This window comes from Aethalodelphis obliquidens, unplaced genomic scaffold, assembly GCF_003676395.1.
Source record: "Aethalodelphis obliquidens isolate GAN/ISIS:26980383/991018 unplaced genomic scaffold, ASM367639v1 scaffold5, whole genome shotgun sequence".
Taxonomy (NCBI): Eukaryota; Metazoa; Chordata; class Mammalia; order Artiodactyla; family Delphinidae; genus Aethalodelphis; species Aethalodelphis obliquidens.
Window position 1 is genome coordinate 49,345,499 of NW_020837949.1, and position 12,025 is coordinate 49,357,523.

The window sequence follows — 12,025 nt, forward strand, 5'->3', positions numbered from 1 at the left end:
TTTATGTGTTAGGTCTAAGGGAGCGTGGGATTTCACTTGTCAGTTCAGTGTTGACTATATTCGGTTTGACTTGAGTCTGATCAATTTGTGTAGTTTTTAAAATTTAACACTGCTGCCTGATTTGCTAGATATTCACCTGTGTTTTTAAATGTGGGTATTTTGGAAGAGAAGTTTGCTTAGGATTTCTGTATAAAAGGGGAAAGTTAGTACTTTATAAAATCAAATACAAAATTTATTTCCACAGAAAAAGCTACATAAGTTTTCATCAATTAAGCTAAAACAGTTCTTGAAAACTCTAAATGAAAATATTTTAAATCATAAAAACATGTTTTGAAATGTGTTTGCTCTCTTTGAAGGGACCATCACGTCACCCTATTTCTACATTAGTTCATGAAACAGGCCCCCAAGTCTGATACTGAAGTCCTAAACTGGTCCATATAAGCTTCAAAATGTAGCCTTAACTGAGTGATTCAAGTAGCAGTAGATAACACTTGAGCTAAACTTCGAAGCAGATTCAATGGTTTTTGATCAGTTTCTGAACATTACGACTTTATGCGTATGGATGGAATCCATCTTCAATTTCTTCTCTCACTTTTTCGTTTTCCTTTTTGGTTTTCCTTTTTTTGGCCTGGGGTCACCAATTCCTTGGGTACAATCAAAACACTTCCATCACGGCTGCACTGAAGAGCATACTGGTTTGGATTGACTGGCCTACCTTCATCATCTCTTAACCTACTAAAAACATCATGATAGAGATCGTGCAGTTTCTGTTTCATTATATTTATAGCTTTGTGACACTGGGATCGCTCTCTCTTAAGGGTTTCCTTCTTTGCTTGCAAGTTACATACGTCATCTTCCAGATTCAAAATTACATCCAGTTTGCGCCTACGGCAGTTCTGAGCAGCAACTTTATTCTTCCCTCTTCGTCTAATATCACGGATGAGCGACACTTGAAAATCTGTCAGATAGTACCTGCTTAGCATGCTGTTGAAAGAATCTACAGGCATCTGGACAATTTCATCCACAGAAAAAGGGATGTGCAGAGCTTTAGCACGCCGTTCATCATGGCTTAGGTTTCTGTCTGTGTCATTGAGGTACCCACGCCTTATTTTCTGTGACTTCCCAGGCCATGAAAAAGATTCATAAGTGGATTCTAGTGCACTTGGCTGTAAGTGGTAAGTGTGGTTATGTAATACAGGTTGAAATGCAAAGTCCCCATGAAAATGAGAATCACTTCTGTGATCCATGTGACAAAGTTTAGTGGGCTCTGGGTAGTAGCCTCCTACAGCCCCTTCTAAGTCACAGTGGGAAAGAGATTCACTACTAGAAAGTGAAGCACCTTCACATATAGAGTGCGAGGAGTTCGACTTGGTGACAGAGGTGCTATTGTGGCTTGAGTTTAAGGAAAGCCCAGAATCAGAATCTGGTTCTTCAAAAAGCTGAGAAATTTCCATTGGATCAAAACCTTCTTCTGTGGCCAAAGACATTAAATTTATCTCATCAAATATGTTTACATCAAGGTCATACAGAAGGTCTTGGTTTGTTAGGTCCCTCACCTGATTGTCAAATGGAAGAAATCCTGTCAAATTAGTTCCAGAAAGGGTCTGTTCAGGATTGGTAAGAGGAGAATTTAACTGCAGAAATAGTTCTTGTGGCTGTGAAGTCCTTGCTACTGGATCCCTTCTAAATGTATTGTCAGGACACAACAACATGGCCTCATGGAGATTTACATCGTGACTTACAGCCTGGCTATAATTTGCATTATAATGTGTAGGAGAATTCATGCCATCATTGATACTTCCTGGGAGAGGACTGTCTCCCAGTGAGATGCCCTGAAAAAGGAAAGGAAAAAAGAGCACTATAAATAACATAAAACTATTTTAATAGCAGTTCTAGTACCTAATACAGTACTTGTTCTTCTCGTGTTAATTCCTCTATGTAAGTAAGGATATGCTGTTGGCTACGTATAACTTCCCCCAGGTGAGAATATGCTATGTCAGGAAAGACCTGTTCTTTGAACATCATGGGAAATTAGAAAGATTTATGTTAGCGTGAAAGCAGGTCTTGTTATTCAAAAATTCTAATACCTTACTAGTGAAACAGTCTTAACTGCAGGGAGAGAGGTATCTAAAAGCAAATTGGACCAGCATAAAGTGTAATGCTGCCAGAAAAACTAAGGTGTGCCTTAGTTTGTCAAGTTGTGTACTGCCGTTTTGATTCAATACGGATTTTATGAATTTGATTATATCTTTGTGATTATTTGGAAGGGGGAACTATACATATTTGGCTAATTCTCCAAAGAAGTGTTTCTATAAGAAGTAAATCTTAAGTCTGTGCTTAAATAATGCACTAGAAACCGTTATCTAAGTATTAGTTTAAACTGCTGTGTATCCTAGGTAATAAGGTTGTGTTTATTCACAGAGAGAGGTCACTGCAGATATTTTTCCTGCAAGGATAAAAGCCAAGATTCCCATTACCTCCAGTGGATTTTCAGGCTGTGATGAAAGCAACTGAAATAAGTCTTCCAGAGAGAAAACTGTGTCTGTTCCATTTCGATGTATCTAGAAAAAGAAGGTGCATCGTTCACTTAAGACTGAAGTGGTTGACTCGGGCTTTTAGGCTTAATCTGGAAAGGGTAACCAGGTGTTATATCCATGCTGGATTTTTATCTCTAGTTTTAAATTTTTACGTTCTATTCCTTTTTTAGTACTCAGTATTTTAACATCCTGCTGTAAACAACCTTTTAACTTGATGACTTCTCCATTCCTGCCCTAACCGTTCTTCATCTTATGTCTTTAGCTTATATCTTAGTTCCACCTTATTTGTCCCTCTCCAGCCAACTTTCCAAATTGATTACAAGATATTTAGAGTTACCAAAATTCTATCAACTTGTTATTGCTTTGTCTCCTGCCTTAAGGGTTTAAGTTTGTTGAAATAATTACTTTGATAGTTCTCTAGAGTGGCTCCAGGAACTCTTTAGTCTTTGTAACCTGGAATTATTTTGCCTTCATGCTTAAGTGATAGTTTATCTCTCACGCTTAATGTTTTCCCTCAGCCCTGTCTTATGGCATTTATTACTAATATGCTATCGGTCTGTCATTTTACAACAGCTAATCTTTTTTTCCCTTGGGTAGTTTTAAAGATTTTTTTCTTAGTCTTTGTTGCCCTGCCATTTCACTGTGATATGTCTGGGATTTAACTTACTTACTCTGCTTGGGACTCTGTATTCCTCTAATCTGAGACATAAGATCATTTTAATTTTGGATATATTCTGCCATAAACTCTTTGAATACTGCTTCTCCTTCATACTTCCCTGCCTCTCCTGGGACTCCTATTAGAAATAATATTCTATCACTTTTTTCTTTCTTTATGTAAAGGTGAGCTCATCTTTGAGAACAGTTTCTATAGCAATGACACATACCAAGGGTTAGTATGAACTAGGTTTTATACTTGCCTCTGCAAGGACCAGTTTTTGTATCATTTTCTAGACCTTTTCTTGACTCAGGATTCCTAATGGTGATGGTAGTCGGAATCCACACCATTTAGTGTTCTGATTTCTAAAGGTTGGATGGACAGCTTCCTTGCTCTGTCTCCTCGCTGGTGGCTAGGATTGTTCTATTCCTCATTTCCTGAACCAGAAAAGGCTTTAAACATTGAGCTTTAAAGCAGGGAACTCTCCAACTCCAGCCTCTGTCATGGCATCTGGATACAGTTCAGCCTTGGTGCCTGATTGTCTTAAATTCTGGATTTGAGTTCCCTCTTTGCTGCTTGTATCTGTAGAGTTCTGTGTCTTGCTTTTGAGTTCACTTATACATTTGCAGATACTATCCATTCTGTCTTATCCAGGATTTGTGCATCTGATGTGTCAAAGGGATGTCTTTACATGTTAGCAAGTTCAAATTCCTGACTTGTGCTGTGTGTAACTCCCATCCCCAACTTTTTACTTTAGGGGTTTCTCTGTCTGCAAAATACCTTGGGTTCTATGAAGCCATGTTTTCAAGGCTTCTATTTCTATGGATGCTATAGGACTTACTTAAGGTAAACTGGTGAATAATAAGATTTCTTATTCTTCTTTAACTGGCAAATGACACATTCTTAGTGGGTAGCAGACTTCTTCACCAGTTGGATTATTTAAAATGATTCCTAGTTAAGAAATTTCATAAACCTGATTCATCAGTCCTGGCTAGCCATTGACCAAAATCTGCCTGATGGTCACAAGTGTGTGAGAATGAATAACAACAACATCACAAATCTGCATTCCTGCAAAAACAATCCTTAACTGTAGGTAAATAACACTTTGTAGAAAAGAAACCCGAAACCCTTAATATGCAGAATATGATGTATGAAGATCATTCTGCTTAAAATGAATTATGGACTTATCCTTAGCTAGTCAAAGATGTGTTTTATTTAGATACCTGTTTTCCTCTTCAGTGCCCCTGGAGATAGAGGTCTGAGGAGCTAGCCCCCTGGGTGATCCACAGGAGACAGAGGCAAGAGATGGGAGGGTGCAAGGTGTGAGAGTCCCTTAGACACCTCATCGAGCTGTATTTCTCCCCAGGTTCCTTTCTGCTCTTGAGGGTGGTATTGGCTGTGTTGGCTTCAGGTAACTGCTAGTCCATGGGGGGGCCTCCCTCTCGCTTTGTGTTTCCCTTAAACCTGCCTTCACCTCTTAAAAAAATCTCATTCACTTCTCTTCAGAATCTCTCGGGCTGATGCCTTCTACTTGAGGGCTTTAACTATGGACAGCATTCTGTTTGCAGTCATCCTCCTTCCTAAATCTTCACATAAAATACAAACAGTTCTATTTTTCGTCAAGAATTCACTGCATTTTGAACAGAGATCACTAGGAGTTTATACCTTTTAAAAGATGAAGCAATATATAAATTCAACTTGTCTTTAGTGAGAGGAAAGTATCTTCAGAGCAGTATATATATATTCCTATATATACTGTGTATTTTACTTCATTAACAGGTAGCCAAGTCCAGGCTTGCAGTGGGGCTAGAAAGAACTTACTGTTAAAGAGTGAATTATGTCAGTCATCCTAGGTATTTTCAAATGCTAGTGATTCACTTTGGTCACAGACAACTCCCTCCTAAGTAACATATCTCAGTAAGAGAGCAGACGCGTTGTTAGACGCTTCTACAAGAAATGTGTGTAATTGTCATGTCATGTTCTAAGTGATGTGTTTCTAGAAGGTTTTGTTCAAATTGATGTTTGTCTCAAGTCAAATTTTAAATTCTGAGGAAAGCTCCCTACTTCATCTATCTCTTCATTATTATTTAACGAGTGCCTGTTACCTAGCAGTGATAGTAACTACCTTAGTTACTATAGGTAATTCTAGAGAACACAGTTGCTATTTTTCTGGGAAGTCTGGTGAAGGGGTGTAATTGCAAAGACATACCCAAGAGAAAAATGAACCAAGAGCATAAATCTATACACAGTGAAGTGGTAAAGAGACTGGTAAAAAAACATCTTTTGCCTCAAAGAAGATAACTTGGGAGGCATTCAGGAAAGTGAGCTGAAATGTCTCCTTCAAAACAAATATGGTTCTTTCAGTGTTCACTGGCACTGATGTGTGTGTATAAGCAGGTGGTAAAGCCACAGGAAGGTACATGAATTACAAGGAAAACACAAGGCCTGGGGAGAACAACAGTGGGTAAGAGCAGAGGCAGATGCAAACACCTGCATCACAGTGAAATGCCAGGCTGCAATGGGATCCTCAACTGTAGGTCATAAAACAGCCTGAGAGGTAAAGTGAAAATGGGAGGGTTCCTTGGGGTGAGCTCCCCACTGTGAGACTAGCAAAAAGGGACTTAGAAACCACATAGAAACATGGTGTGTTTAGGGAACACAGCAGATATGCATCCAGAGCTTGCCTGAAAAATGAGGGCAAGAGGCCAAGCAAGGGCTTGTTAGAGAAGTGATTGGACTGATAAAGGAGGTGAGGTGCAGGTTTCCAGGACCAGCACGTGGTTGAGAGGCCACCTGGAGGTGGAGGTGTATGTGTCCTTGTGAAGAGAAGGGCAGGTGAAGGACTCCCAGCTGGGCGGTGGGGTCTCCAAAGAACCTGTGAAGTGAAAGAGCCCATCCAACAGAGAAGCAGTTTTAAATAACATCCTACAGTCCAGGGAAAACAGTTTCAGGCTGGCACCAGTCAAGGAACACCTTTCCTAAGCTCCTACCACCCATCACACCCTCAGCTCCAAGACGGCTGGCTGTACAAGCAAGGGAGGAAAAACGGGGGAAAAAGAGAAGCTGGCCACACACACCCCTTTCCACTCAGCCAGGCTTTGAGGCTGCAGCAGGGATAGGAGGGGAAAAACTAAATTTCAGTTCAGTTTTTGAGAATTAACACTGGCTGTATTTATCAACTGCTGCACTGGGATGACGGGAGAGAAATTTTTGTCTGATTATCTAGAAGTCACAGGGTCTGTCCCAGGTTTCACCCAGCGTGTAGGGGAAGAACTAGTTCCCTAGAACAGCTTAGAACAGGCTGGAGGGGGTGGGGGCGTGGTGGGTGGGCAAAGGGAGCAGAGCTGTTTTCTGACTCCACTGTCAATCATGTGATGTTCGGTGTGATGTTACATAGGTAATAAGGCTACAATGATGGTGGGCTGTCTTGAGAAGGGCCAAGGCATGGCCCAAATGCCACCTGGGGCAGTTCAGGGCTGAGAGAGACCCATCAGGGCAAGAAAAACCTGCAAGGGTGCCAGGGGAAGTGTCAAGTGGCTAAAGGTCTGTGGAACCTCCAGACCCGTCTGGAGCATTTGTTTGCCAGGCTTGTGGGCTAGGACCTCAGCAGGGCTGAGCAGAATTATGTTCCAGGTGAAAGAAGGGAGGAAGCACAGGCTACAGGAAGAATCCCTCCCTTCAGCCTAGCTTCTGGAGTTCATCTTTCTACACACCCTTTTCACTGCTGATGAGTGTGGTTATAGAGAGGAGCCAAGGAGGTTATCCTACTCGGCCTGGTCAAAGATGCAAAGTGGGCTCCTGGACTGCCCCTTCAGCATGGCATACCAGGAGACTGAGTGAGGACTTGCGCCCAAGTCCCAGCTGACTGAGGGTGATATGCCTGCAGGGGCCAACCTGGCTGCTTCTGCAAATGGTTGGTTGGTTGAGGATTCCTGGGTTCAGGATGCCAGCCATCTCTTTATCCCTTGCAAACACAGCAAAACCTGCTAGCAAGTTTCTGGATGGGGTCTGTGAGTTTAACCAGATACAATGTTCTGTGGACTGATTCCTTTGTCAACCAAATAACCACATCCACAGTTTAAAAAAACATGTATTTTCATATATCAGGTTTACTTAACGGTAAGGAACACATACACAAAATTCATTCTCAACACAAACTATCAAAAGCCGTAAAATCTACCTTAAAGCCAAAATGGTACGGCCAGGATATTCTAACTTGCTTACCTCGTTTCTAGGTTCAGAGGTCTTTTCTGCCTCCCAGGCAGGTTTATCTGCTACTTTATTTTCTTCATTCTTCTGCTGTAGTGATTTCTCCCTCTGGGTTGATGCTCTTTGCTCATTTTCCTCATGCTGGGAACTGTGATCCACAGCTCTTAGTACCTCATTCTCCTATAAAAGGACCCCAAAATGTGCTAAGTACAAATCCGCGTTTCATCAATTAAGTCAGATCTTTAAAACCGTTGTGTACTTAACTGCTCAGTGATCAGGAAAACCCACAAGTCAAAAGCTACATTATCAAACATTTAATTCTGAAACAAAGGTCAGTTTTGTGTCCTGTCCTTTTTAAGAACTCACTGTGAGACAGGCTGTTCTGATCTGGATAATTAAAATTATATGCATTTATAAAGCCCCTGGACTTCAGGGTGGGTTAGAAGAGCTGACTTCACTTTATACATTTCTGTACTGTTTGAATATTTTACAACAAACATGTATTTCTTTTACAATCAGGAAAAAGGTAAATATATTTTTATTTTGAAAAAATAAAGTTTAACAATAAAGCTTAAACTAGCATCTCTGATATTTTCAACTATGCTTATTTACGCAGATGAGTCCTTCCACCTTTAACTGAGGAGACAAAAGGCAAGAGAATTTTTCTTAACATTCAAATAGTTATCATTTAGCATATACTGTATATTCTGATACTTTCAATTATATTAAAAGTTCTCTGTATAATGTTTCCCCTATAACATAACATCAAGGCCTCTTAAATCCTTTCAAAGGATCTATTTTTAATTTCTTCCAGCAACAAAACACACTGGACTAATAACTCAAGGACAGCACCACTGCCCCCCACTCTAAACCACAGAAATGTTCATCTTAAAAACAAAAAAGTGAAGGTCAAAGAAATGGAAATCCACAGATGCCAGAAACAAGGAGAGAAATCAAAGCAAGAGCAGAAAAGGAAGTTGATGTGCTGGTGGCCCACTTGGTTTTACTTGCTTCTCTGTTCACTGCACCAAACTATACAACAAACTCAGCCTGCCTCTTGACACTGTGGATGCTAGTCTTCCTGCCTCAAATGATCTCTCCGTTCAAGTACTTGATCACAAGGAGCTCGTGTGCTCAAGAACATTGCTTCTGCTACCCTATCCTCTTTTCTGCGTCAAGTTGTTTCTTGTCTATCAGCTAATTCCCATCAGCCTACTAACACACTAACACCTCCCATCTTGAAAAGTTCCTCCCTTGGTCCCACATTACTCTTTAGATCCCATCCCATTTTTCTGCTCCTCCGGAGAGCAAAATCCTCTGAAGAGTCATCCGGACTCTGCATTCTCTCTTGAACCTATTTCAATGAGGGTTTGTCTCCACCCCTCCACTGAAGCAGCATATCAGAGTCCCACAAGGCTACAGTTCTCCGTCTTCAACCTATTTGACCCATCAGCAACATTTCACTGAGTTTACTCCCTTTTTCTGGAAACAGGTTCTTCACCTGGCATCCAAGTACCTTCTCTCTCTACTCTCCTGTCTCACCGACTACTTCTCCTTTGCTGATTCTTCATCTTCACCATATAAACATGGCAAATGCCCCAACGCTCAGCCTCAGGCACAGCAAGCACTCTCTCAACTTCCTCCCCCATTTCCCCGTTCCTGCTGCTTGTAAGGTGCTCCCTCTGCTCACCTCCCCCCATCTCTACCCCTCCCAGCGCCCTGGCCCCGCTTCCTTCAGGTCCCTATTCAAATATCACCATCTCACTTTTCTTTCCTAAGTACTCTATAAAAAAGCACACCCCTCCCATTAATATCAGTCTCTTTTATCTTGCTTTATTTTTTTTCCCATAGCATTTAGCGCCAGCTGATATATTTGTTGTCTATCCGACTAGTATGCAAATTCCCTGAGGGCAGGGACTCTGTCTGCTTGGTTCTTGCTGTATGCCCACTGCCTACCCCTGAGCCTGACACACAGTAGACCCTTAGTAACAGCTGTTGAATAGATGAACTCCCAAACACAACACCCTAAGACTTTGGTAGGGATCTGATTTCTGATGGGTGAGATACCACAGTCTTGCTCTTTCCTGCAATTAAAACACTGATTCCTATCTAAATTCAGGGAAGAAAGGAAAAGGTAGACTGGTCACCACTCTTTAACCTCAGTCTTTTGCCAAGGGAAGGTTTCTTTTGTTAAACCTTAAGAAAATCTAACTCAAAATTCTAGATTCCTGAGGCAGCTAACTTTGTTTACAAATAAATTTGCTGTTGGTGGGCACTGGAGCTGCTTATCTCTAATTCACATGATCTATTTTAGAGCCATGAAGCAGGGTCCTCTTAATCTGTAATATTTGAGTTAACACATGTGGAGACACACATGAACTTGCAAACATAAGAATGTTATCTTTAACAATATATAAATAAACAATAACAGAGGGAACAGGTGGCTAATACACAACTAGATCAAGCCCATAAGGAAACTGATCAAACTTTTAGAGTGTATGAGAGTTTGGTAACAAAAGTATGTAAGATGGGCCTGCCTAAAAACTCGGGAAGAGGAGAATGGAAGGTAGAGAAATTCTGTACGACTACAAATCACATGGCAAGAAGCAGTTAAAGGACTTGCCTGGTGGCACAGTGGTAAAGAATCCGCCTGCCAATGCAGGGGACACGGGTTCAAGCCCTGGTCTAGGAAGATCCCACATGCCACGGAACAACTAAGACTGTGCGCCACAACTACTGAGCCTGCGCTCTAGAGCCCGTGAGCCACAACTACTGAAGCCCGCACACCCTAAAGCCTGCACGCCGCAACTAGTGTCCCCATGCACCGCAACTGCTGAAGCCAACATGCCTAGAGCCCATGCTCCACAACAAGAGAAGCCACTGCAGAATAAGAAGCCCACGCACCACAATGAACAGTAGCAGCCCCCGCTCACTACAGCTAGAGAGAAAAGCCGGCGCGCAGCAACAAAGGCCCAACGCAGCCAAAAAATAAATTTTAAAAAAAAATCATAAATGAACGCTAAAATTAGGGAATAAAAATTTGATGAAAATAAGATAAACAGTCTCAAAGCGTCACTCCACAGATTACTTTTTAAACACAAAGAAAAAGATAACACTTTAGGAGAAACCTGGCAAACACCATCTAAACCAAGTGGTCAAATCTATCATCACAATATGGCGATAAACCAAGATGCCTCCTGATACGATATGAAGGATACAATACCACGTCTGTAGTATTCATCATCTCAATGTAATGAGGAAACATCAGATAAATCAAAATTGGGAGCCACTTTACAAAATAACTGATTGATGCTCTTCCAAAACTTAAAGGTAAAGAACTGAAATACCTTTTCCAAATTAAAGATGACTTACGAGATTTGAGAACTAAACGCAATGTGTGATCCTGGGTTAGATGCAGACCCAGGAGAAAAAGTAGTTTACACAGGACGTTACTGGGGCAATAGATAAAATCTGAATATGGACAACAGATTATAGTCTTAAGCTTATATTAAATTTTCCTGATTTTGATTAATTGGTTATAGAAAAAATCATTTTGTAGGAAATACTATACACAATAGCTTCAATTCATCCTTAAATGTTTCAGAATGAAATAATTATATGTGTATAGAGATGTAATTATAAATAGGTAAACGGGGCAAAATGTAAACAATAGGTAAATCTAAGTAAGGGATATATACTATTCTTGCAACTTTAAAGTTTGAAATTATATCTGATTAAAGCCATCCCAAAAATCCCTACATAGCAAAATCACTTTGGCCAGGGCAACAGCAAAAGGTAGACTCAGGAAAACTATTCTTCCATTATAATTTCTGTTCATCTTTATTTTTCCCCCAAAGTATATATAGTCATAACAACTGCTTTACTAATTATTTTCACCTCTTCCTTCCCAACATTTAAATTTATTTCATTTTCTTGTCTAGTTGCTTTGATCATGCTTCCAGAATACTCTTCAACAACAATGGTGATACCTGACGTAAAAGAGAACACTCTTCGCCCCTCTATTCTCAATAGTCTACTACTTCACTACTTCACTTCTGACACCGGATGTGTGGGTCTTCCATACACCTAGCAATTCTGTGACATCAGCTGGGTGTCCTATAATTTAACTCAGTTCTGACACCATCTAATTGGGGATAATATCAGATCCCACAGCTTAAGGGCTCGGTCTCAAAGACGCACCTCCCCCTTCAGAGGTCAATTCCAAGTCCAGGTTGTCACCTGTGCCTCCCACCAAGTGCCTATAAATAAAAGGTCCCCACAATCCCTCCTCTTCCAGTTTAATTTGCTAGAGTGGCCCACAGATCTCAGGAAAACAGTTTACTTACTAGATTACCATCTTATTACAAAAGGACAAAACTCAGGAACAAACAGATGCCTAAGAGCAAGGATTGTGGGAAGGGGCACAGAGCCTCCATGCCTTGCACCACTCTTCCAGCACCTCCACGTGTTCCCCAACCTGAAAGATCTCCAAACCCCACCCTTCTGGTTTTTTATGGAGGCTTCATTACACAGGCATGGTTGATCAAATCATTGGCCATTAGTGACTTAACTCAGTCTTCAGTTGCTTCCCCAGAGGTCTGGGAGGTGGGGTTTAAAATTCCAA

At 41.0% G+C, this 12,025-nt stretch overlaps 1 protein-coding gene across 1 annotated transcript in view; it reads right to left on the minus strand.

The window, feature by feature from the left end:
* Positions 1-207: 207 nt before the first annotated feature.
* Positions 208-12,025, minus strand: part of NFE2L3 (NFE2 like bZIP transcription factor 3) — a 31,171-nt gene continuing 19,353 nt past the window's right edge. Inside the window, exons 2-4 of the mRNA XM_027102359.1 lie at positions 7,417-7,581; positions 2,478-2,561; positions 208-1,832 (exon numbers count right to left, since the gene is read on the minus strand). Of these exons, the coding sequence (XP_026958160.1) occupies positions 576-1,832; positions 2,478-2,561; positions 7,417-7,581 (1,506 nt within the window). The 3' untranslated portion in view covers positions 208-575. The remainder of the gene's footprint in view (positions 1,833-2,477; positions 2,562-7,416; positions 7,582-12,025) is intronic.